This window comes from Centrocercus urophasianus, unplaced genomic scaffold (assembly GCF_019232065.1).
Source record: "Centrocercus urophasianus isolate 14NV4802_14NV808 unplaced genomic scaffold, USGS_Curo_1.0 seq_15, whole genome shotgun sequence".
Taxonomy (NCBI): Eukaryota; Metazoa; Chordata; class Aves; order Galliformes; family Phasianidae; genus Centrocercus; species Centrocercus urophasianus.
In genome coordinates, this window is record NW_024884697.1 from 12,733,933 (window position 1) to 12,761,272 (window position 27,340).

Sequence of the window (27,340 nt, forward strand, 5' to 3'; positions counted from 1 at the left end):
GCGGCTCCCACTCCAACAGAAAAGGAAGGATAAATTGGAATAGGGCGAAATGTGAGGAAGACTGACATAGCAGGCCAATAAATTTTCTGCTACAGAAGAGCAGATCCTGTTATATGGAGGAAGTGTCTTCCTAGAAAATGGCACAGTGCAGTATTATTTGCAAAATCTGGTAACATGTGCCACCAAGACACCAGCAAACCTGCAGTCTGTCCCTGACAGCTCAGAGAAGACAAGATGTGACCAGAATCAGATTCACATTTGCCCCATGAATTCCAGCGAATAGACTCAATCTTTAGCTTTCTTTTTTCCAAGTGGTTTGAAGAGCTGGAGATTTCCACAATAACCCAAAAAGGGATGCCATCCCATTGAACTCAAGCAGCTATTTATTTTGGCAAGGGACACAGGGAATATAATCCTCATTAAGATCTATATTTTCCAGCTTCCCCATGTTTTATCTTTGTTGCGGGTTACTTGTCCTTAAGCTTTAGTGTTATTGGTTGAACCAATTTTTTTTGTCACTGTGAGCGTCAATGAGGGATAGAATACTGATGATGAACTTCACTAGTGGCCTTCTGGGTGCAGGAAATCTGGAGCAGTGTTGTACTGTGCTATAGCTAAAGACCTCTTAACCAGTTACCTCTCGGTCAAAGGGCAAGTCCTTGCACAATATTTGTGCAATCTCTTTGCTTATACTGGTAAATTAAATTGGGCTGGCACTTGTCCTTTTGCCATAAGGACAAATGGCATGGCAGAGAGCACATCCATTTAGTTACATTCCTTTATCCCCATTCATATTGCATATACAGAAGAGTTTCAGGCTTACTGCTGTCTCCAAACTGGGGCTGGGAATAGCCTGTGGACTGCCAGCTGGCAGAGACCAGAATCATGCCAGGCAGTATGTCAGAAGCTAAATAGCTGGGATGGTTGCAGGCAAGTGCCCAGATCTGTACCAAGACCCTGTTATGTTCACTAGTATAGATTCAGATTAGATGCTAGGAGGGAATTCTTTACTCAGAGGGTGGTGAGGCCCTGGCAGAGCTGCCCAGAGAACCTGTGGGTGTCCCATCCCTGGAGGCATTCAAGGTCAAGTTGGATGGGGCCTGGGCAGCCTGAGCTGGTGAGACGTGCCCATGGCAGGGGGTTGGGACTGGGTGGGCTTTAAGGTCCCTTCCAACCCAAATCATTTTATGATTCTGTGATTCAACAATTCTATGATACATGTCATACAAAAATTTTCATGAGAAGAAATTTCTGCAGACTTTCTTCTCCACAGTTTTCTGCTACATACTGGTTTTGAATCCCAAGGCTAAACTTGGCAGTTTTGTAGGTTTACCTACAGCATATGGGCTGTATGACTAAAATGCGGATCCCAAGGGATGCCTATACAGCCTCTTGCACTGGTTGTGGTCGCTAAGTCTGGATTTCAAAGAGAATTTCAAAAAACAGACTGTTTCTATTGGCATCAGGGCTCAGGGCAGACTAGAGGCTCATCAGCTCCAGCAGTCTGCATATCATCTATTAAACCAGACTGTCTCTCATTTTTCAAGGAGGAAGTTGCCAAAGAGGAGAGAATGAATGAAAAGTGGCAAGCTAAGATTCAAGACGAAGATCTAAGAGTAGATCAAAGAAAGCTTCAGTCATAAGAAGAGCTGTATTTAGATGTGCAAGATGATCTGAGGGTACAGGGGCAATGACCAGACTATATGTTACATAGAGAGATAGTCTGACAGGGCAGAGGCAGAGCATATACCTGCTCAATGTGATTAGGCTAGAAAGAACTATAGCTATGAGATGTGTTGCCTGTTCATCAGAGTATAAATGAATCTGTGGAGAATTGTTACAAGAAATGTTAAGTCAACCGATTTTTTCCTACCAACGAGGTCTCTTTCTCAGAAATAAATTAAATTGGTCTGACTTGGTATGTTCTTTACAGGTATGTGCTGGCTATTGCTTATCTTTTTTTTTCCCTTTTTTCCTATACTCTAATTTCTTCTAGTATTTTTCTTAGAACAGAAGCTTGGCAGACTGCTCTGTAATTATCCAAAACCTTCCTTCTCTTCTTTCTGAAGATATTTTTATGGATAAACTGTTTGTGTGTATGCATATGCATATTTTTTCCAATCCTCTGAAATGCCACCATCCCCCATGAGTGCCCAAAGACAATGACTAATGGATCTGCAGCTGCTTCTGCTGGCTCCTACTATATCTGGGATGAATTGCAAGCCCAGAAGATTTGAAAACACTTCCTTTTCTATGTGTTCTTTGCCTATTCAGGCTTCAGCATTTACCCTAGCCATTCATGTTAACTGTGATAGTTTTCAAATCCCAGCTGAAAGCCTCAGTCCTGTTAAAAAATCTTATTAAATAATACCAAACCCTTTCAGTCTGTGCTCAGTAAGAAAATTATGTGCATTGAAAAAAAGAGGAGCATTTTATAACAGTAAGACTAAGGGAAAGGTGGTAAAGAATTGGTGTGGATGGGAGATTTGAACCTTGCCCAGTGACTGGCCTCCTCCAGGGCTAGTTCAATTTATTAACAAGCCCCTAATGGAAATAGCAATAATTTCTTCTCTATAGTCATGAGAAATTATTGAGCTATCAAGAATCAAATCAAAGCAGGTTGAGAGCAATGTAAACTTTCAAAAGACACAATAACAGTGATGCTGATGTTCGACAAATCCAATCACACAGGTGAGAAAAGCAACAGAGAAAATACTAAAGCAACAGTCTCTACACGTAGCCAGCAGCCATGGACTTAAAATGAGCATCTCATGCTGTAGGAAATCAATTGCGAATTTTATGGAACTATGAACACAAGGAATAAAGAAAACACAGACATAATTCACATGAAGGCTGTTTGAAGAAATGTTCTGGGTATGAACATGCTCAGCCTCAGCTGTGGATACAGCGTTTGCAATGAGAAGCCTACAGAGGAGCTGGGCACGCTTTGCCACAGAGCACATTCACCTTGCCAAAAAAGTGAAACATCTGATGAAACTTGGAGCTAACACCGTGCAACGCCATTTTCAGTCCAAACAGAATGTGAGATGGCCTCCAGAGCAGTGTGGGGTGGTGGTGTCTGCATGGGAACCTCCCATATCCCACACAGCTCCAATCACCAGCCTGTGCACAAGGGCAGCAGCATGTCCTCAGAGGAATGACAGAATGAACACATCAAAGACTTGGGAGCTGGCCTTCAGGCTGCCTTGTTGGTCCTGATTATATATTCAGACATCATACATCAGGTGTCTTTCTTCTGTAGATCCAGAAGCTATTCAGAAAAGTGGGCATCTTTACTCTTATTTCACAAATGGAATTGCAGAAGCTAGTAGTTTAGGTGACGTGCTCAGGTCCACATAAGAATTGGTGAAGAAGCTGAGAGACAACTGCCTGCAGCCAGTGCCATCTCTGGAAAATACCCATAGCTGGCGACTGGATCCTCTGCTTCCAGAGGCAAGACTGGCTGCGCAGCTCTATTCCATCTCTCCTTCAGGGCTATGTTTGGTTTAACTTTGTTGAAGATGTTCTTTCAAAGGAACACGAGGTAAACACTTCACAGGAGAAAAAGTCTAGCTAAATAAAACCATTCCAGTGTCTACATATGTTTATTTCCCTTCAGCTGTGATGGAAGGAATCATAGAATCATGAAGGTTGGAAAAGACCACTAAGATCGCATAGTCCAGCCACCAATCCATGCCCACCATGCCCACTAACCACGTCCCTCAGTGCCACGTCTCCACATTTCTTGAACACCTCCATGGGCAGTGCCTCCACCACCTCCATGGGAAGACTGTTTCAGCACCTGACCACTCTTTCTAAGAACAAATTTTTCTGAATATCCAAACTGAACCTCCCCTAGCTCAACTTAAGACCATTCCCTCTTATCCTATCACTATTACCTGGAGAAGAGGCCAACTGCCACCTCACCTCAATCTCCTTTCAGGCAGTTGTAACTCAACTGGTCACTGCTGAGATTCCAAGTGAAGCTGGAAGGAGTAAAGGGAAGGTAGAGGCCCCAGGATGGGACTCTCTGTTACCCACAACATGTGTTTAATACTTATGGTGATTTTGGTGTTGGCCACCAGGTCCGTCCATACACACCATGATGACATGGCTGCAGTTCAAGCCAGGCAGCCAAATAGTGCACCCCATCTCACCACCTCTGTCTGGACTGCTGATGTTTGGAAGGGAAGCTTTGCAGCTCATTAGCATCACCCTGCTATGCTTCAAAAGAACATCAGCCCCAGCAATCAAACCACTCTGGTTTGAGAAAAGAGTGGTTGCTTCATCTTCACAGTACAGGAAGACACCTGAACACTGGTTAAACTTAGCCAGAGAGGCAGAAGGGGAGGAAGGAAGGAAGGAACAGGAGATAGCTGTGTTTGGAACTGCCAGGTGGGCTGATTCTGGCTTAAATTCATTCCAAGTTATTTTTAGTTGTGTATGCTTTCTCCAGCCAGGGGTGTTCATAAAATGGGATTTCAGTAAATACAAAGAATGAAACCAAGCAGCTGTTGCTTTCAACCCCATGTTCAGGGGAGGGGGCCCAGAACAGATGAGACCCACCAGGGGCCAGTGCCTTCTGCTGTCAGCTCTGTCCCACCTTTCCCTCTGTGTCCTCCACACAACTAAAGCCATCTCTGGGGCTCCTCTGAAAGGACTGTGATACAGCAGAGATAAGGATGCCCAGTTTGTGGCTCTTTTATGGATGTTTCCTCACATAGAGTTAACAGCCTGAAGGTACCAGGCAAACTGATAGGCAGAGATGGAGCCAAGAGCTTCCCATGGATCTGACACTGCTTTGGATGTCTGGGTTTAGCCTACATTCCCCAGGGCTTTTTCTGCTGCAGTTCTTTTAAATGTTGGCCGCTTTTTCAAGTCTCATTTGTACAAAAACCATCCCCCAAGATAAAGCACTGCCATACTGTGTGCAGTGGGTAAATCCAAAGCAGATATCTGCGGATGAATTAAATAGGACCTAGCCATTAATGAGCTTGTTGTCAAATCAGCAGTAAAAGTTATTTGTGTTTTTAATGAAATAATTCATACCACCCGCTCAAATTGCCTCGATAAAAGAGATTATTTATCACCTGTTTACTTAGCAGTATGTTTTACTTAACAAGGCAGTCTGCCTCTGAGAGAACAGATAAAACTTTTGTTTGAGCAACCATAAATCAGCCTTCCACCATCCTTCTTTCTCCTGTTACACAGTGATCCCAGTGCTGTCCTCTTTGTTATGAATAGATATTTGCTGGCTACTCCCAGCGCCAGAGAAATAAGAGAGGTTATACAATGCACTGTAAAATACAAGATCTCTCCCTCAGCCATAAAAGGACAATAACTTATTTGTAGTAATATCAGTATAAAGTGGCTCTCAGGAGATTCTTTTACATATTCCTCTTAATATTTATACACTGAGCACAGACAAGTGATAAGCAGATCTTATCTCAGCATCATGAGCACTGGCTGAGCCCCGCTGCAGGCAGTGATGTGGGCAGTCTCCACATCAGCCACAGCAGTGGCAAGGCAGAGAGGTGGCAATGAGCTGTGTTGAGCATGGAGCACTGTGAGAAGCAGAGAGATCTCATACCACCAAGTGGAACCTGCTCAGAGTACCTGCTCAGCCTCAGACATGGATGCAGGGTTTGCAATGAGGAGGATCCTACAGAGGAGCGAGGGAAGCTTTGCCACGTAGAACGTTCACCTTGCCAAGCCCAGAGAGGAACAGCAAGAGCCACAGCTGGGTGTGTATGTCCCACATGTGGTGACAGGCTTGGCCAGTCCATGGAAACCTGCCCAATTGAGCACCACATTTAGAGCTGAAAATACATTCACTGACACAAAGCATCATGATGAGGTCAGCAAACAAACGTGGTCCTTGCTAGTACTTGTTGCTCAGAGGGAGACATTAAGCCTCCAGAACCACTGTGACCCTGTGAATTTCTTGTCCATACATCACTAACTGTCCCACTCCAGCCAGCTCACAGCTTGCTGGGTGGCTGGATATAGAATCACAGTGTCACAGAGTGGTTTGGGTTGAAAGGATCTTCACAGATCTGGCTGCAATACCTTCTGCCATGGACAGGGATGCCTTTGGATGACCATGTTAGGTCATCTCAAGCAATTATGTTGCCTTCAAAGGGGGCCCATATGAAATAAATGCTACTAGTTTCCTAGTCTTCAAACATCACACCAGCCTCAGACTATGCAGCTGTTCCTTCTCTCACTTGCTTTCTGTCCCATGCACCATATCTTTCATGCACCAGCTTTGGCAGCCAGCAGGGAGGGAGACCTGCCCCAAACATCACTCCTCCACGTGCACTTGTGACAGATGGAGATGGATGCAGAGATGCATCCATCACATCCATCACTTTCATCACAACAGCATCAGAAAGATGGAGTGGAAGATTAATTCTGTTTAGGACCACACTGCTTTTTTTTTAGGGCTTATTTTCAAAATTTTGGCCACCAACCCACAGATTAGTTTTTTCTATAGACTCTGTGCTCCTGAGGTCTATGTATCAGCATCCACCCATCATCTGGACAATGAGATCTCTTAATTTAATTTAGTTGACAGAAACAGCCACATTCACATGTGAAAAGGCTGTGTGTGAGCACCAATCACCACCTTCTCTTCTGCTCAGCTTCCAATGCAATCTCCTTCTCCAGCTTTAATTCTGCAGCTCATGTGCCCACCCTTCCATTGCCCACCTCAAGCTTCTCACTAACCAGTTTGTTAATGGGTTTCTTTCCCTCTCCCTCAGAGTCCAGGGCATTCCAGCTGCCTGCCCTGCTCCACCTCTATCCTTGCCTGCTGTTTGCTCTCCCCCAGGCTTCTCAAAACCTTAAGGCTTCTGGTTCCAGCATGTTGATTTTGTTTTCTCACTCTCACCAACTTCTCACCCTCCATTGCACAGAAGCAGCCCCTCCATCTCTTTACTAAGAACAAGAGCTGCTCTCATTTTTCTCTACCTTTCCCTCACCTGCAACAGCCAGGTGTATCCTTGCCCATTGAAACTTTCTTCCTGTTATCCCATTTGTTTGTTTTCTCTTTCAGGGTTATACTTGATGGAGATGCTATCCTGCTTTCCTTTTATATCTGCTTATCTACATCCTTTTCACCAGTTACAATAACACATCTGCACCAGCAGTTGTGAACAAGTGGCCAGATTCACATCTTTCCCTTGCCCTATTCTGCGAGGTCTCCCAATATCTTAAAACTAAATTCATGTTTTCCTCCACCAGTATTAAAACTCCAGCAAATTCTCCATCATTACAGTTCTTAACCTGGAGCTTATTTCTTGCTCCTCCACTGCGTTCTCTCTGCTCTAATAAAGACCATCTCATGATTGTACTAATACTTCTGTAAATTTCTGGTAGTTATCCCATTGACTCATCCTTGCTGCTCAGGCAGTATTTCATTCTCGTTCCTAATAATTGTGCATCCTTCTCCCTGACTGCTCAACTCCTTCTTCTGACCAAAGCTCTTCCTACTCAATCCCTGCCCTGGATTTGCCTTCCATGACCACAGATGTGCTGCTCTGCAGAGCGCTCCCCATCGCTGCGCACGCTGCAGCAGCGGAATCGGCCGAAGTGTTCAGCCCTGGCAGAGCTGGGCTCTGGCTTTGGGTGTCCCTTTCCTGCATCATAGGGCCTTTGTAGGCAGTTCTGCGTAAACATAGGAAAAGCTGTGTTTATATTTGCAGAGGAGGGTGAACAGTTAAAACTCTCTTTTATCATACTACTTCTTTTCTGTATGTAAATTCAGATAAATGAGGTTTATGGGTTCCTAATTCAACCAAGGTTGAATTTTTGCAGCTTTCCCAGGAGAAGTTCTAAAGCAAGAGAAATCTTCAGATACCAGAAATGGAGTTAGTTTATATCTCTCACCCCTTCATACACACTGTTTTCACACAGTTTCCTCAGCTCTCCCAAGGCAGAGTACAATAGAAGGGCTCCATAATGCTGGCTGCTATGAGTCTGCCAACTCTGAGAGCCTCAGAAATACTAGAGGTAATCAAACATGTATTTGAGCAATATCTTTGCAATTTATAGCTGAAGTGCTTTTGAAATGTGGAATGGACAATATGAAATACAGATTTCCCTGTAGGGGAAAGGTCTCCTCATCGGTGGACAGCCAGCACATTTGATGTTTCAGATTTCTCTTTTTAAGATACCCAGTTGGGAAATTTGACCAGATTGCTTCATAAAATCAAAGCAGTTTATCTACTTCAGGTAGAATTAATCTAAACACGTACTTGAGTATGAGAATAAAATTTAATTTGGAACAAATATATCTCTCTAACTTTTACAGTAATTATAAAGAATGAAAATAGGCAGTAATTCATTTTAATAGTTCAGCCTGCAAAACCAGTATCATTATGTACCACAACTTAAAAATGTACACTTTGAAGGCAGATCCTGACAAAATACCCACCATCCTTTCAACACTGGCTGCCTCTCTGTCCCCTGTAGTCCCTGGGGTGCCTGTACCTCCTTGATAAGGTGTTGGTGCCTTCATCAGCTCTCTGCAGCAACAGCTTAGAGCTTCTCAGGGGGCCTCTTGCCAGATTTGAGGTATGGATACATTCCTTAATTCTCAATTTCTGAGCCTTCATTTATGCTGTTTTGCTTCCACTTCAGGTCAGGAAATCAAGCTTGCTGACATCCTGCCTGTAGGAAACACTGCTGATGGACACAAGACAAAAGGTACTTCAGACAGCCTCTTGCGATTTAAGCTACCTTTTACTGCTTGCATTAAACAACACATCCCACACACAAAAAGCAGAAATAATCAATTAATCATGCAAATGTAACCTGGAGGGTAACAGAAGCCCAATCTTAGATTTTATGCATCTAAAACATGAGTTGGACTTGATGATCCTTACAGTTCCCTTCCAGTCTGGGATGTCCTATGATTCTATGATTAAAGGAGGAGCAGAGATCCCATCGCCCTGCAATAGATGTCATGTTTTGAAGGATCCTCTAACATCTGTTTCATACAACAGGAGACACCACAGCGCAGAAAACACCACTGGTGCCCAATGGCAAACAGACACCCTGGAGCTGGAAAAACAAAAGCCACAGCCCTAATGAGGGGAGGAAGTGAGCACAAAGAGGAAAGGCATCGCCAACATCCTGACCCCTGCCACATCAAACAATGTTGCCTTTGTTAGGAGCTTCTGGTTCAGCCCTGCTTTCACTGAATTCACAGGGATTTCATCACTGAATTCAACAGGAAAAGAGCAGGGTTCTGTGCAGAGCAAAACCAAAATTATCCTCCTTCCTAAACAAGAACTATGGCCATGCTGTTGTTATGTAGAGAGTTGAAAATGAAATCCTTGCAAAAGTGGACTGGAGACCAGGCTCATGCCTTGGGGTAATTGCCAGCTGTGCCATCTGAAAAAAAGCACACCAAAATCCAGATCCAAGATGGCACCATTGGAGGCAGTGATGACAACTCACAGAACTGCTGACTGAAGGAGAGCTGTTTCACTGAAAACACTGAACAAGACCAATTCCTCAGGTAACTGCGATTCCTCAGGAGGCTGTAGGAAAGCCTTTTGTCATCAATACTTCTCTACATCTTGCAGTTTGTCAGTGTATAATGTATTGAGTTTTGATTTAAAACAACAAACAAACAAACAAACAAACAAGAGTCAAAAGGAATAAGGATTTCTCCTGGAATCAAATGCATATCTTACTTCCAAGAATTGCACTTTTCCAGAAAGGGAACAAGAAGACTGGGAACTTGCTCCAAGGAGTTTTATCCTTTGCACATCCAATGAAAGGAATCCAAATCTAAAAATACTTCATATTGCAGCCTACTTATTGCCAAGAATTCTCAGTCTCTCTGCATCCACTTTATTGTTTTTGGCACAGCGGGCACTTCCACTCTATGCTATTGTTATTTGAGCAGTCTGAAACGAGGAAAGTAATACCAACTCTATCTCTATGTTAATTCTCTCCAGCAATGCTGTTGCCATAGTGAGGTTATACATGGATTTAAATGGGCGCATGCAAATTGAAATCTATCAGCTCTTAAAACCAGTTCAGTGTGTTTACTGTTTACAAGTCCTGCATATGCCTTCCAGATTCCTTGAAAACTTTGGAAACGTCACAATCTTGTCTTCTGTATGTAAGAAATGTTTCTCTGATTATATCATGAAAAAAAAATAATTCACTCTTTTCTAATATGAAAGAATGGATATGGCAGTGCACAGCATCTTGTCAAATATGTAAACAGAATCACAGAATTGCAGGGGTTGGAAAGGACCTCAAGAGATCAAGTCCAACCTCTTGCTAAAGATCACACAGGCAGGGGTCCAGAGGGGTCTTGAATATCACCAAAGAAGGAGACTCCACAACCTCTTTGTGCAATCTCCTCCTTCTTGCCCTTTTTGCAGACAGCAGTGACATTGGCCGTCTTCCAGTCTTCACGCTCAACTCCCGTTTGCCAAGACCTTGCAAAGATGATAGTTGTTCAGCAGCCACCTCTGCCTTTCCCTCAGCACACGTGGGTGCATCCACAATCCAAAACCTGATTTTCTTTCCCTCTTTGTAGCATTCATTTCTTACACGTTATTTTCAGATACCTACAAAATAAGTTCCAATTAAATAATACTTGGTTAAAAAGGTGCTACCACACATCAAATCTGTATTTATATACACATGTATGCATACATACACATATATCTGTCTCTATTCATCACCAGCTATTTGAGTCAAAACATTTCACAAATAGCAAGGTCTCTACAATGTGTTTTGTTTGTGTGATGATCTGTGAAATATGCATTGAAGTTTTTTAGGCTTTGAGTATATGAAAAAACACTACCTTTTCAAATATTGTGTAAAAAAATTAAAATGGGATTTTATCCAATTTTGAATGCTTGATAATTATGCTATCAGAATATCAAATAGAAAATATATTGCAATATTCGAGATGATTGTATTTACAAAATAAAATTTTCACAAGTTCCTGAAATGGTTTTTTGGCACTATAGATTATTTCTCTTTTACCTACAGCAAAAGATTGTAAAAAGACTGTGAATAATTATTTACTGAATGGTGTTGAGAAGTATGCTCTCCAGTTCACAAAGACAAGAAATTCATTCTTGTTCAGTTTTGTGCCTAAGCCTCCCACTGCACATTGATTCATTTTCCCTTGAGTTCAGAAAACAGAAGAATTCTCCCACCAACAAAAACAAACATAAAATCCAAAGATAAATCCTATTTCTCTGGAACTTCGAGTCTACAGAGAAGCAACACTGTGGATTAAAGGTGAGTGGGAGAACTATGAGTGGCTCCTTCTTTGAGATTTATGGAGGATGTAAGCATAGACACACCACAAATTAAACAAGGTGAGTTTTCACTCCCGGTTTCTGCCGTATTTTTTCTTTTAAAATGGAAACTCTTTCCTCGTCTTGCTAAAGGATTCTCAAGACACAGATCACACAGATGCCTGAGTGCCAAATGCAATACTGTCTCAAAGGATTATTATCATGGGAGCCTGCCTTTTGCCACTCTGACTTGCCAGTAGATGTTTTAGTGTTGAGGTTCTTTTCCTGGTCTTTTTTCCCCTCCATTGTTTTAGGTTGTCGCATCCAAAAAGCATATTCTTGAAGGGCAGATTTGGCTCTGTCGTACCTAGTAATGACTCCATTAAGCTGCTCCACTGGCAAGGGCCAGCAACCAAGGACACCTTATCTCTGCTGCTGAGGAATTCAGCCTTGGACACAGAGATGATGTGCATCAGCAGGGGTCAGCCCATGGTGACAGACAAGGACTGGGAATCAAGACAGAAGGAAACAACTGTTATCTTTGATGTCATCAGTGCATAAATCGCTCACATCTCTATCTTGTGTAAACTAGCTGAGATGTGAACTCCAGTCTTTTAGTAATAAAAAATGGAGGAAAAAATCTTCATAGCCACAAACCCTGCCTCTCCATCTCCTTTCAATGTCAGCCTCAAAGTTTGTGTGATGATGATAGCAAGTTCCCTATGTTAACCCCAGAGCCATGGTATGAGCACTCAGATCAGGCAAATTCTTCATGCCTCTTTCCTGAGCTAGCACTATCTGCACATTGACCAGGACAATATAGCAAGCAATTACTTTTTCTCTAGAGAGAAAGTGCAAAGCTCATAGAACAGCTACAGATACAGATGGTCCCTGCTAAAGATATGCTATCTACTCTAAGCCCACAGCTCCATCCAGCAGAAGCACAGTGCTCTGTCCCCTCAATAATAAATCTTCTGAAGAACAGTCATTAGTGTAGTAATACCCAGAAAACTGCTGAACAAATGCCAATGCTGTCTTGATTGGAAGGGGTCTGGCAGCTGAAGAACCCGACACAAATTCCAAACCAAGAGAGCAGGACCCAAGCTGCTCTGCTTTTCTATGTCCAAATCTATGGAGACAGAATCATAGAATCATAGAATGGTGTGGGTTGGAAAGGACTTCAAACATCATCTAGTTCCAACCCCTCTGCCACGGGCAGGGTTGCAACTGCTAGAACAAGCACATTATCCCTTTCTTGAAAGCTTTTTTTCATGTGATTCGCATGAGATGGTTGGGAAAATCAGAAAAGGAAAAAAAGTGATTCTCTTTGTGTGGGACAATATTGGCTCATGCTCATTTAGAGGGTTATCAGTATTGCATTTAGAATGAATGAAATGGAGAAAGCCAAAATTGATGTCTGATAAGGGACAGGATTTTGGAAGAAAAAAAATAGAGCCATTGCTTGATCACCCCAGTATCAATACATTGGTCTTGAGTAAGATTTAAGATAAAATTAATTTAAGATAAAATTAAAGGGAACAGAAAATTTGCAGTTTCAACAGAGAAAGGCCACGATTATGGATGGGCAGAAAAGCTGAAAGGTCCCTTGTTAAAGATTTGCAGGTATGGCACTTTGAGTTGCACATTTATTCTGAATAATTTTGCTTTCATCTATGAAACCAGATGCCACAACCTCAGCTGATGCTGGACACAAGGCCAGAGTAGATGAAAAACATTTGCATGTACTCAGTGTTAGGAAGAAATTTGTCCCACAAAGCTTCACATATGTTCTGTGGGGTATCTCACAGCATCCTGCTGGGAGCAGATCTGGCTGAGTTCAGAGGGAACAGCCCTTGCAGTCAGAGGGCAGGCAGCAAGGCCATAGAGCTGGATGAACCTCTGGGGTGTTCCAGGATTTCCTCAGCAAAGCTTCATGCTTTCTGCCATCTCTGAGATGGGTAAACCTTAATTTCCTGAGATAATGACCTCAACTTGCAGCAGCAGAGGTTCAGGTTGGGTATAAGAAAAAAAATTCTTCTCAGAAAGAGTGGTGAGGCATTGGAACAGGCTGGCCAAGTGGTGGAGTCACCATCCCTAGAGGTGTTCAAGAAAAGGGTGGATGTAGCATGGAGTGACATGGTGTACAGCAGTCATGGGCATGGGTTGATGGTTGGACTAGATCATCCTAGTGATCTTTCCAGCCTTGATGATTCTATTATTCTACAATCAAAATGTTCATGTATGAGTGTAAAAGCTCTGCAGCTAAAGGTAATATATCCACAGCTCCCAGTAACTAATTTTATTTCAAGCTTTAAAATGTTTTTATCTGCCAGGCACCTCACTTTTCACCCTTGGTATTAATACATATCAACCTGAAATGGGAATTCTGTCACTTCAATGCTTTAAGTCACTAAGATCTCCAGCAGAGCTCAGGACTCAGTGCCTTCCCACAGCTATCTCCAAATCCTTTCAATTATGCAAAATTCTGCCTAAGCAACAGGACTCCAGTTTATTGTAGCAGCAGGCTACAGGAGGCAAGAGCTGAAAAGTCTCTGGCAAGTCACACAGAAATAATATAATCTCCTTGTAACACAGCCTTCCAGGAGCTCTTTGGACACATTAGATGGCGAGGTTTGGTGGGTTTGGCCTGAGACCTACAAAGTGGCCAGGACTTTCTCAAAAGACGTAATAGGCCCTGTACTTTATGTCTGAGAGCCCTGTAGAAAAGGAGTCCTCAGGCTGTTCCCTGAGAGTTGGAACAATAAGACAGGTAGGGGGAAACAGGTTGATCTCCATTTCTGACAATTTTATTTCAGATGGGCACATGAAAACATTGTTTTATCACAAAATTGTACTCTTTTGGTTTACTTGCTCTGCTGCTCGGTGCTTTCCCTCTGGAACATCTGCCCAGCATCTATCCTTAGAAAACACAAAGTTTATCTTCCAACCAGACAAAATAATTCTGCAGAGACAACGAGACCAGGTAAGTCATTTGTTACGAGAGGTGCTGATAGGACAAGCTGCAGGCCCTGCTGTGCTCTGGGGAAAGTCCAGATGACAGAGAGGAGAAAAAAAACCCCTCACCCAGGGGCTGCTGAACTTGTAAATCCTTGCCCACAGACTGTGGGAGGCTGAGGGAGGGCTGACATGCAGGGCAAAGCAAAGGACACTGCAGCTTCCCAAGCAAACAAGAAATGCGACTTGATCTCCTCCCACTCCTCGAAAGGACAAAAATTAGACTAGCAGAAAATGGTTGCCACTAGTAACAAGGTGTTTTAACATTCCAGTGGTTTTTGATAGTGGTAAGAGCTCGTAAGCTGAGTTTTATGGGAACATATATTCTGCCTGGGATGCAGCCACAGCTCTGCTGCCGTTTCTGTGGTATTTTGAAAGGCACAGTGATGGCTCCAGCATTCAGCTGCTCTGTGGGGCTGGTGAGCATTTATCACCTCCTGCCTCCAGCTAGAGTGGGGAGAGGACCAGTACCATGTTCCTTGGTGTCCTTGCATAGCTCCTTGGTGGAGCCCAGGGCCCCACTGGAACACGTGGATCCAATCTTTCCTTCATCTACTATCCATAGACACTGGAATGAATTACAGTGATCCAACAAGGGATGTTCTAAAGCTTAAGTATGCCTGATCTCAACCCAGATTATTTATCTTTAGACTGTAGCTACCAAGATGAATCAAAGATGGACAGATAATGTGACTGAACACCTTAAAAACATTCTCAGATCCACATTCCAGCTAGCTATCACGATGCATGTGTTTGATGGGACTTATGTGCACAAATTGTCCAGAAACAGAAAAGTGCTCCAGGCTCTGTAACCCTACAATTATGATAAATTCCCATGAGTATTCCCAGCTCTTACGGGAGTATCAGAAGACTGCTTTGTTAACAACAGCTGTCTTCACCTCCCCACAGTTCCAAAGACCCGGGGAGTCTTGGTCTGACTGCTCTTGCAATTATTAATGATCATGCCTAGAGACATGCAACTTGTGGCTCCCCTTGCTGCTCCTTTCTCCTGCCCGCTTCCTAAAGCTTTGCTCTTCATCAGTTTAAAAAACACAACACCCATTCTCAAACCACATAACCATGCCAACAAAACCTATAATATAGATGCTTTTATACATGCAGCAACTCCTTTCTGTGCATGTAGTTCAATTCTGGGAAGCTGTCTAACTTTCGTCTTCATTGGCAGGGTTTGCTAGTTGTAGTTCTAACAGGAAACCTCTGTAAGTGGAAACAAGCTCTAATGTTATGGCTCCCATAGCAGCAAAAAGCTGCTTCCCTGCATGACTCTCTCATCTCCTGGGGTGCCTGCTGCCCAGACAGATTCCAGACAGCTGTCTCCAGCCTGCTGCTGCTGTTCACAGGCAGGCTCTGGCTCCCTCCCAAGCCTTGTCTTCTCTGACCTACGACTGCCAACTCTTTGGGATTTTATTGCCAGCATCATGGTATTTGATGTTTTTCATACTGTCCCCATTCCTAGACTGAGAAAACTTGTCTATCATTCAAAATTAAAATGAGATTCTGTTCTCGGAGGTAAAGAAAATCTTGAAAAGCATGAAATTTAGTGACTCACAAAAGTTGCAGGCATATATATAATTTTTAAATCTTTTGATTATTTTTTTTTTAGCAGATCTTGTGATGGAGAAAAGTGAGCAAAGTGATTTACACATTAATTAGCAACATTGCTGACATGATATATTATTTCCTTGTCTAGTGTTCCTGATATTATGCAGCATTCTAATGAGGCAAGAGGGAGAGCTGCAATTCTGAACTGCTGGGTTTTTTACACCCAGCACCCCAGAGAAAATCCTGTGTAGTGTGCAGTGCAGTACAGTACCAGCTTTTCAGACCCAGGTTTCAGACAGATTTCATTTGGAGAAAGAGCGACTTGAAAGAAGGGGGATGTCAAACATGAAAAGGTAGGACAAGGTGATCTAAATCCTACCATGTACGTCAGAGGTGTGCCTAATACAAAGACCCTCTTTCCCAGCCAGTCCTCCTCTGACCAGCTCACCTGACCAGTGATTTATGTAGGTAGGTACCCACAAAATCCTAGGATAGGTATTTAATTCAAGAAAGCAATGGAGAAAATCACTGAAAATAAGAGTACTCAGTGCTCAGAAATAGCTAAACAGCTTCCACTTTCCTGTTACCTTTTATACTTCTCTCAAATTACAAATTTTCCAAATATTTAATGAAATATTTTTTGAAAAAAAAAAAAGTTTTGATTAAAATGACCAGAAATATCATGGGGGGGGGGAGGGGGGGGGGGGGGTTGGGGGGGGGAGAAAGAGTCTGCTTTATATTTTCCTTTTTTTCTAAACAGAATTTTTTTCACTAAGTTAAACTTTTATTTTTGAAGATAATTGCAGGCAGCTCACCAAAAGCCTTGAGGTTTTGTTTCATTCAAATGGTTCCAAATGGGACATGATCAACATGACTGCAACTTTTTTTTTTTTTAATAGAAAGCATTCCGGAAGACTCTTACATGCTTTGGAAAAAATGGAAAAGGAAGCTGGAGGTGAGGAAATGGATAATGACAAAATGGCTGAGCCAATTCAGAAGAATACAAACATCAGGGGATTATTTAAGACACCTGGTCTAGTGGAAAGCTAGATGAAATAGCTTTCATTAGATACTGGACAATGAGGTGAAATTTATATGCAGATCAAAGTAATTTATGCATAGTTGTTACATAAAGGACCATTATTTCTTGCTAATAAATGAGCACATTTGACAGATCTAATCAGTATTCAAATATCATGTGCTTTAAGAGCAGCTAGGGTATATTCTCTGAGGCACAACTCATTGCACTAGGGAATTTTGTCAGATTACAAAGGCTGAAAGGCTGGAATTTGAAGCAAAGGCAATCAAGTAGATGGAATGATTTCAAAAAGCAGAACTTGTTCAAAATTTCCTCCACTTTTTCTTCTAGCCTTTCCCATTTATCTAGAATCTAGAAGTATTGGGACATTTCTGTTCAGGAGCATTAATTTAATCATCCAAGAAAAGACAATAAAAAGCTCCAAATTACACTTCTGCCACAATGTACAGCTTCTGTAGCATAGAAGACTGAAACCTTATCTGTTCATTCATTGTGGGTTTCAGCCCAAGATTTTTTCCTTGCGCTCTTGTTTGTGATTACTTATTTCCTTATTTCTTCTGTCTTTATAAGTAGAGTACTTAGGATGTGTTTGAAGGACCACTTTTCAAGACACCTTTTATCTGTGCTTGCTTATGGAGGATGCTGTTGACAGGTAACCACTGTCAGTCCCTTTCAGCCTAAATTATTGTGTTCTACAAGCACAACTTCCTGAGCAATGGATGCATCTTTGCAAAGAAAAAAGAGTGTGGGCAGCATTTTAAAGATTTAACCTTAGGGTTTCTTAGAGGAATAAAAAGAAACGCTGTCTAACCACAGTATAAGCAAAGGTACAAAATACTGGGAATTTTTACGAAAAAATCACACCTGACATTTACAGCTACACCAAAGGCCGCTATTTCTGTGCCTTCACAGGAAGAGGTGCTATGTTTCTTTCTGGAAAAAGTAGTTAAGTGGAAGGCAAATTGTGTCCAAGTTCATCGACCCTCTTGCTGAAGGCCAGTCAACAGCAGCAGCAATGGCACTTCCCAGTCTTCCATCTAAAGCAGTGGTTCTTCTGTCTGTGGTTGCTTCTTCTCTGAAACTATTACTGGAAAAAGAAAAATCAGATATCTGAAAAAGCAGAGCTCAGTTCCCCTCACCACCTCCCAAGACTGCAGGCACTAAGTGGAGATTACGCCACAACTTATTAGTGGACTCTGCATAAGGTAGAAATCCACAGAGATCTTACTAGAAAGTGTCTTCTGAATAGCATAACCATTAGAAGTACTCAAGGTTGTTTGTAGGTAGAATCACTGTGGCCTTGAAACATTTTTGCTGATCCTGTATAGCTTGCAGATGTGTGGTGTATTTTAAACATGATGGTATCGGACAAATAAAAACTAGAATAAAAGCTTCTTAAAGAGAACTGCTTTGTGAGAACAAACCACAAGCTATCAGAAATTATTATATATAAATTCTATAAAATGTAGTATTTGCTGTACACAGATAAGCTCTGCATAATTAGGAAATCACTAATGTTTAGAACTCCTGTGTTGGAGCTTGGGTAGTGTGAAGGACAAGAGCCACTCAGTCCATCTCCTAGCCCACTCTTTATGCTCTCCTTCAAGAACACACGCGCATCACAGCAGTTGAATAGGCACATAGCCTTAGAGGGTATGAGACACGTGCAGAAGACTGAGCTAACGTCTCAAAGGGCAAGAAAAGGAAATGCTGCAGTCATCTGGGAGCCCCTGAGGTGTTACAGTTACCCAGCAAGGCCAGTGAGCACCTTTGAGGGACTGACAGTGAGGGAGTGGGAAAGCTCAGAAGCTCTACCAGTCTCCTAAAAGGTCTTAGAACAGACTGAGAATGTGTGAGCAAGACTATAAAAGGCACAAACATGAAGGACTGCACATTCACCTGCCGCTGGAGGTCTACGGCTGTGAGCAGAGACCATAGCTGGATCCAAAGGTGATGGCATCTTTCCTCTTTTTCTCCTTTTCTCATCTCTCTCGCAGCCTCTGACTTATCTTTTGGCTGGATCCAATCTTTCCTTTTTCTCTTTTCACATCTTTCTTTCTCTCTGACTTCACTTTTGGCACACAGGGGCAGTATCCTTACAAGTTTGGAATATCCTAACAGTTTTGCAAAGCCATTGACCATTGGAATTCCACTGAATTCTAAATCAGTTCTGCCAAGTCGCTATCTTTTGTAAATCTGCCCAGTTTCTATGAGGGTAATACTGTTGCAAGTTTTGCCTCACTGCTATCCACTGTAATTTTGCTTTTTTTTTTTTTTTTTTTCAGTTGCATGAGCAAAGCAACAGGTAATTAGAAGTGCCTGACAGCGCAGTAAAGAGCGAAGGTGGGAAGAAGCAGTCAACACGCAACCGCCCCAAAATAAAAGCTGTCTTGAAGAGCATGCATTTCCCTCCCCACGACCTCTAGACTGTTCAGCTCTCTCCTCCAAACCAGTCTAAGAAAAGAGGACATCGCAGTTAGCGTGCATTCCTGAAGTAGCAATGGGGAGAAAAGAGCAACAGACTGATCAGAGCAGTTAAAGGGATAGGGCTTTCCCGTTGGCAATGTTCTAACTTTGAGACTACCACATCTCATTTTCTACAATCTCAAATAAGGAGCCTGAAAGAATTGGAAAGGGAGCTTTCTTAAATCCCAGCAGAGAGCACAGGGAACCCCTGTTTGGTTCATTTGCACACCATCAGAGCAAAAGTGATCTACAGGAATGAAGGATCGTTTCTCCCTTGTCCTATAACATCAAGGTCTCATGAATTCCAGGATTCCAGGATGATTAAATCAGTGGATAAATGAGATTCCATTCTTGATAACAACCCCAGAAATATTTTCAGACCTTTTTACTTAAAGAAAAAGGTAGCAACAACAAAATAACTAAGAGATTTTTTTTATAGCCCTACAAAGATATTTAGACATTAACTTTGAGGACATACACTTTATTTTTACATGTGGAAAAATGGCTTTACTTTGATTAGGGATGAGAAATATTTCAACATTGTCCTACACTGTCCCATTACCATCATACCCACTGGATGACTCTTGAAAGCTTGGGAATAAAGCATCATGAGCAGTACACATTTGGAGTCACTGCCTAAGCAGATGTCCTACCACAGAACACTATGGAATGCAGCTGTCTGTCTTTACTGTTAGGGCAGTAACATTCACCTAAAATAAGTACCAGATGAAGAACCAAGGTGTAAGGAACAACAAGAACCATCCAAACAAACAAACTCACTAATATCCAGGAATTTCTTCAAGTTTAGTGATTTTTTATTATACAGAGTGAAACAGTCTAAGCTGCTATAACTCAGTCTTCACGACTTGGCACTTCAGAGATTCTCCTCCAAATGAGACAAAGAGAGTATCAGAATTTGGGTCTCATGAGTTCCAGGATTCCTTACCTGCTATGTTACTTAATATTAATTGCCTTGTTTCATGGGTAACGTCTAAAATCTACTGTAAATACAGTAATTTGATTCCAGATTTCCTGTATTTGTAAATGTCATCATAAACTGAGCATCTGAAGTCAAAGCATTTTGTTCAAGTTATAGTCAACAGGTTTCATTTATGCATACAATTAATAAATTTTTCTTGATGTGCCAGTCTACCAGGCTAAAAAGAAATAGATGTTTTCAGTGCTGGTTTCCTGTACATGCAAACTTTGAACTCAGACTACACTACTGATCAACTTTAAATTAGCATAAATCAACTCTTCTTGGTAGCACAAGGAGTCCAGGACTCTGCCTTGTTAACTGAAATGTTATTTGGGATTAAATCTGTCATCTACAAACTACTTTGCTCCTTGCATCTGATAGGCAAGAATAAAGGAAAATACAGACACACACAATATCCCCTACACATTCAGATCAAAATCCAAGTACCATAAGTCTTGCCATTGGCAAGTATACACAGTGATGCTCTGCATGAGGCATGGGTACATAAAGTTTGTTGTTTACAGGTTGGCAATTGACGGCTTCAAGGACAGCGATACACTGTGATCCTTCAAACGTGACAACTTCTATGCAACATCAGAGAAAAATGTCTGTAAGGCACTGCTTTCTCCTTTCACACACCTCAGTCCTGAAAAATGTACTTGCATGATGACAGAGGAAGGCACTCACTGCCTCTTGGATTCAGAGTATACTCTCAGCAATATGTGAGACACAATGGACATCTCAACTCCCTCCTTGACATCTGGGGCTGTAACAAAACTCATTTCGGCATTGTGGCAATCTGAAATTCAATAGCCTTGGAGTGACTGGATAAAAACTCACATTTTGGTAAAGGAAAGAGTACAACTTTGAGTACACAAAGACATTGTATGAAGGGAGCTCACACGGGAAGGAACTGGCTACTGCAAAAGTCTGCAAATAGAGGCTACCACAGGACTCCTGTTTAATATGAACTCAGCCATGCTGACTCAACTAGACTAGGCATTGTAAGCTGAATTTATTCTGGGCATGCATTTCATGCTTCCCAGCAAAAGAAAGATGCAGAGCTCTTGGAACAGATCCAGAGGAGGGCCACTAAGATGATCAGAGGGCAGGAACACCTTGCCTATGAAGAAAGGTTGAGGGAATGGAACTTATTTAGCTTGGAGAAGGCTCCAGGGAGATATCATTGTAGCTTTCCAGTACTTGAAGGAGGCACATAAACAGGAGGGAGAATGGCCATTTATGAGGTTGGATAGTGATAGAACAAGGGGGAATGGTTTTAAACTGAGACGGGGAGGTTTAGGTTAGATGTTAGGACAAAGTTTTTCACACAGAGAGTGGTGATACACTGGAACAGGCTGCCCAAGGAGGTTGTGGATGCCCCATCCCTGGAGGCATTCAAGGCCAGGCTGGATGTGGCTCTGGGCAGCCTGGTCTGGTGGTTGGTGACCCTGCACACAGCAGGGGGTTGAAACTGGATGATCATTGTGGTCTGTTTCAACCCAGGACATTCTATGAATCTATGAGAGGATACTGAAAGCCACGGAATTAAATCAGGCAAACCACACTTCTCAAATAATAATGGATTTGTATGAAAACAGCCACGTTGAGTCAGACCAGAAATCCACCTAATCTATTATACTTTCTCCAACAGCATCTGTAAAGTACAATAATGTCATTAGTTCACCAGGTAGAATAAAACCCAATGCTTCTATATTTTAAAATTGTCTAATTCAATATTGCAGAAGTCTTGCACACTCTTGTCTGACTTCCTCAGTTCTTGCCTGCAGCTAAGAGGTCCAAAAAGAGCCAACAATTATCAGTCTGCACAAACCTAAAATAGAACAGACTTCAGATTAGCTTCCTCAGATGAGCACCAAGACAAAGCAGTAGGTAGGAACTGCAGTTTTGAGAGGGGAAGAGAAGAGCTACACCACAGGTAATCCTACCCTTGATTGCCAAAACTGTTGTAAACATGACCATGAAATTCAGCTGTTAGCTCTCCTGTAAGCTGCTAGCTTTCACAGTCCCTCCTTTCACTGATCCTCTGCTATCTTAGCACATTAATTTACCAGAAAACTTAACTATAGATTTCCCCCCTTAACTGAGTTCGCAGACAGAAATAACTCAGTTAAGAATTTGTGAATGCAGCTATCAGATCTTTGATCCAACTTCCTCAGAGAGTATCTGCAAAACATAGCATACCCCCCAAAGAGCTGCTGCCTCAGAACCAAGAATTCAAAGCAGAACCAAGAGAAAAAGAAGTACACCTTGTGTAGGCACGCAGCTTACACAAGACTCACTCGACAGAAGTGATGTTATTTCACAGTATTTCATACCCACAAACAACATTTCAGAATAAACATCAAAACAAGGCAGCACAAAGTACAGTATCTCCCATATCCTACCTCTGGCAGCCTTCACTCTGCCCCAGACATCTAATCTAGTCTGTCCTACAACTGTTTACAAATTATGCGAAAAATCTGCACAAGACAGCTGCTTCAATTTCATTATCTCTACCCAGATTTCTCAAAAGAACACTGAACAAAATAATTCAATGTAGCAGTAGGAACATAACTTCATTGAAGTCAACTAGACACTTCAAGTATCAGTAACAATCTTCTTAGCTAGCACTTCTGAAGTGAATGTCAAAACTGAAATACTTGGCATTTGGTCACAAGGCAGTTTGTCATACTGAGTTTTAAATCAACACAACTTTGCCTCTAAATTTAAGCAAGCATTATAGCCAGAGAAACAGCATAACAATATGCACCCTTGAACTTCCATTTCCTAGTTCCCTTCTGAAATCTGACGTGGCACTACTGCAGCCATCAGCAGGCAGTCTAATGTTATGTAAACGATTTCAAAACTTAATGGTTATAGAACAGATGGTTACTTTGGAAGAATAAGATCTTCACAGCTTTGCTAAGTAAAAACTACACAATATAAATAAGTTTTAGAAGAATTTGGTTGCTTCAGGTTAGTACTTAAAAGTTTACAAACTACCTCTACGCGTCTAGCTGTCTTACTACTCCCATCAACAGCAGGCAACAAGGAGTCAACAGCAATCAGGAAAGAAATTTTAAGTTGCTAAACCATCCCATAAACAAATTGTGAAGTCATTCATTCCACTATGGAAACTGAGAAGTTCCTTGCTCGCTAGGATACAAAGAACATAAACTGTCTCTCACCAAACACTTCTCCTGAACTCAAAAAAACATCAAGCAGAAGAAAATCTACACCTTTGCTTCTTACACACCAACAGCAATGAGCAAGAACCAGGAAAAGCCCTTCAAAAAAACAAACAAACAACCAACAACAACAACAACAAAAAAACAGAAACAAAAAACCACCAAGATTAAAGAGGGACTGCCCACCACACAGAATAGCAAGATGTAATTTTTCTGTTCAAGTGGTTAAACCACATTAGAGTTTTACACCACAGTCCACTATGAAGCCCAGGAGAGATTTATAAAAATAATTATGTGCAAGTAATTACAACGATATGGTTATCTACCATCAGTCATCTAACAGCCCCAGGTTTGACACCAGTGCTATTTCGTTAAGAAGTAACCAGGTACTGAGTCTTTTTTTTTTTCTTTCTTTTTTTTGCCATTAACACCAACATTACATGTACCACAGTTCACCTTCAGACACCTATGCTTCCATTTGAATAGTTACACTCTTCACCAGCTCTAAGCTTGTTTACTGGGGATACCACAGAGCCTCCGTTAAGTACAAACACGGCAGACTCCAGCAAGGAACCCACCTCTGTGCAGTCCAGTTTCATTGAACTGAAACATCACTTTTCTTTAACTTTTATTAAGTTCACTTAGGTTGACCAAATGAGCTTCCCTAAAGTAAACATGTTTATAAAATATCAGCATGATTCTATCTTTAGGTGCTCAATAGAAACAAATACTTAGTTCAACTAGAAAACCTTAAAAATGACTTTAGATACAAAAGTGTAACAATTATACTGAGCAATACATCTGTATATATCACTAAGCCCATGAAATTTTAAAAAAAAAAAAAAAAAAAAAAAAGTTTTTGCACCATCAAGAACAGCCACAAGTCCTGAACCTCCATTCTTAACGCATCCTCGGTCAGAGTGAACTGAAACTTGGGAATGCTTGGGATTCAAAATACCCTGAGCACATACTAGTGCAACACCACAAAGCATACATAATCCATCAGAAAAGGGCGGGGGAGGGGGAGGGGGGGAAACGAGAATCGGATGGTGCTTTATTATACAAGCATGAAAGTTAAGTTCCTTTGGAAAACAACTTCTTGGGTGGACTTCTGGACCAGTGAGGTAGCCCGATGGGAGAAGTGGAAGCGGAACTTGGTCCCCACGCGCGGTACCCGCAGCCGGCCCCTCGCCCGCCCGGGGCCCTGCGCCCCGGCCCCGATTCTAGCGAGCCGTAAAGTGCAGCAGAAGAACATGATCCAGACAAAAGCAATGTAAACAGGTGACTGATATTGGTCTCTTTGTCCGCGCCGGCCTTCCCTCCCCTCCCTCCGCCTCAGGACGGCGCCACGGGCAGGCGGCGCACCCGCACCACGGGCGACAGGTCCACGCCGAGGATCCGCTGCGCCCGGCGCCGCGCCGCCTCCACGCTGCGCCAGTTGCAGACGCCGCCGCGCACCCGGATGGTGGGGAAGGTGGTGAGGCGAGGGGTGGCCGCCTTCCAGATCTCCTCCAGCGACTTGCCGCCGAACGGCTGCCTCCAGGCGGCCTGCTCGGCCGGGCCGCCCCGCTCACTGTCCTCGGCCTCAGCCTCGTCCTCGCCCGGCGGCCCCGCCGCCGCCTCCAGCCGCTCCTCGCCGTGGGTGCCATCGGCCGCCGGTGCCGCTCGGTGCCGCCAGCCCTGCGCCCTCCTGCGGCGCCGCCGCCGCCGCCGGGGCCGTTTGGCGGAGCCGCCCGTGACCGCGGCCCGGCGCTTGGCGGGCGGGAGGCGCCGTTTGCCGGGCCGGTGGCGGGGCCGCTCGGCCGAGGGCGGCGGCGGGTCGGGGACGACGGCGCGGCAGGAGGCGTAGCCGTAGACGTCCTTGCTGCGGAGGATGACCGGGGAGAACTCGTGCTTGAGGCTGCAAAGGAAGTTCCACAGCTCCGAGTCGGAGCTCATGAACTCGGTGGACTTGGGCATGAAGAGCTTGAGGGCGTCGCCCAGCGCCTTGGTGCCGGCGTAGGAGACCTGCGAACGCGAGTATACAACTTTCTCCGAATCCCCCTCCAGCCCCCAGGCGCCGGGCGCCGTTCCGTTCCCGGCTGCCCCCGCCGCTGCCGCCGCCGCCGCCGCCCGGGTCCCCTCCGCGGCGCTCCCCGCTTCTGGGTTCATCTTGCCGGCTCCTCTCTCCAGCGCCGCCTGCTTCCTGCTGCGGGTCATGGGAGCGGAGGGACGGGGGAAACAGGCGCGGAGAAGGGCAGAGGACGGGCGCCGAGCGCCCCGCCGCTCGCCCGACAGGGAGCTACGATCGATATCCGCCGCCCGGCACAAAATGGCGCTTTAAACTCCCAGGCGGGGACTGCGCTCCGGCCCGCCCTCCCTCCGCGCCCGACGGTTCGCCCGTTTGAAACGCGTCGCGGGGGCCGAGCTCCGCCTTCCGCACTTGGAGGCGGCCGTTGGGGGCGCTGCGGGGGCCCCGCGGGAGACCCACGGTGGAGGCGCGAGGGGCTGCCGGGGGCTGCCGCCCACTGGGCAGCGCCCACCCGTGGCCGGGCGCTGGGCTGCGCTGGGCCCTGGGGCTTCCCGCTGCTCTGGCTGGCTCCAATGGGCCAAGGGAGGCTTCATCGCACCATCGTTTCCAACCCTGCGTCCAGTAGGGTGGCCCAGTTGGCAGCCCCTTCCCTTAGGGCGCGGTTCTGGCGGCTTTGAGGTTGCAGGTGGGCCGACAGACTTGGCCGTGAAGGTGGGGCCTCTCTGCCACATGCTGCAAGGGCAGGGTGGTTCACAGAGCAGTGTGGATGGTGTTTGCTTCCTCAAAATGTCTTCAAGTAGGGGTTTAGGGTTAGAGGTTTCCATCGAATCCCTCAAAGGGAGAAGAAAGGCAGAAGAAAATAACAAAATGAGCAGAGTAGGATTGTTCATTTGGCAGTGGCCTACAAAGATCACCAAGTCTTGTCAAACTTCAGCATTACCCAAAAGTTAAAGCGTATTTATGAGGATGTTGGCCAAATGCCTTTTGAGCATCAGCCGCCTCAATAGGAAGCCCATTCCAGTGTTTGCCCACCCTCACAATAAAGAAATCTTAATGTAGATCCAGTCTGAATTCCAAGATGTCCAGTCTGGCCTGAAATGAGTGAATAGACATGTTGTGATGATCACCCAACATTAATTACATTCATCCTGTTGCTGCAGAAGAGTTTTAATGTGATGCTGTTGGTCAGTAACTCAACAATATCATCAAGACATTGAAATACAGCACCATTGAGGTAGGCTTCATGTCCCAGCAAAGCTGACCGATAATGAAACCCATGAAAAAAAGAACAATCTTTGCTTGGCTGAGCCCTTTCTAAAAATCACCAACTGAATGAGTCCATGCTACCTTCCTGCATGGCGTGGCTATGCTGGAAGCTTTGTAGGACAACTTTGACAGCTGCCACAAACCCCGCTGTCTCCCTTAATGGTATTTTCCAATAATTCAGAGATTGCTATCACAGGAAGAGAGTCTTGTCAGGTTCCTGGATTGTTTCAATTAAATCAGCACTCCTTCCAGTACCCAGAAAAGTAAAGTGGCAGCAAGGTCAGAGGTGGTTTAACCTTCCCTACGAACCCTGCATGGGGTTTGATTAGACTCCTAATTACTTTCTCTCAGCATTGGTAAAGGATGAAGAATAACAGTATTTCTCTTCATAGACAGTCTTTATACTGTAATTAATTTCTCAGTTTAGAATAGGGAAATCTTTTATTCTCAACTCATCAAGAAACTAAATTGGAATGTCTGGGTAGCTACTCAAATAAGAGGCAGAAATTATGTATAAGAAATTATTACTTA

General features: G+C 43.7%; 1 protein-coding gene and 1 long non-coding RNA gene across 3 annotated transcripts in view; one reads left to right on the top strand and one right to left on the bottom strand.

Moving 5' to 3' along the window:
- Window positions 1-10,912, top strand: part of LOC122158634 — a 96,640-nt gene extending 85,728 nt beyond the window's left edge. For both annotated transcript variants that reach the window (XR_006168271.1, XR_006168270.1), the window contains exons 2-3: window positions 8,644-8,709; window positions 9,009-10,912. This is a non-coding gene — a long non-coding RNA (uncharacterized LOC122158634). The remainder of the gene's footprint in view (window positions 1-8,643; window positions 8,710-9,008) is intronic.
- A 13,044-nt stretch (window positions 10,913-23,956) lies between these two features.
- CCDC71L (coiled-coil domain containing 71 like) lies at window positions 23,957-25,860 on the bottom strand. The gene has a single exon (XM_042815778.1). It carries the CDS (start codon window positions 25,729-25,731, stop codon window positions 24,868-24,870), a length of 864 nt encoding a protein of 287 aa, XP_042671712.1. The 5' UTR covers window positions 25,732-25,860; the 3' UTR covers window positions 23,957-24,867.
- Window positions 25,861-27,340: the final 1,480 nt, after the last annotated feature.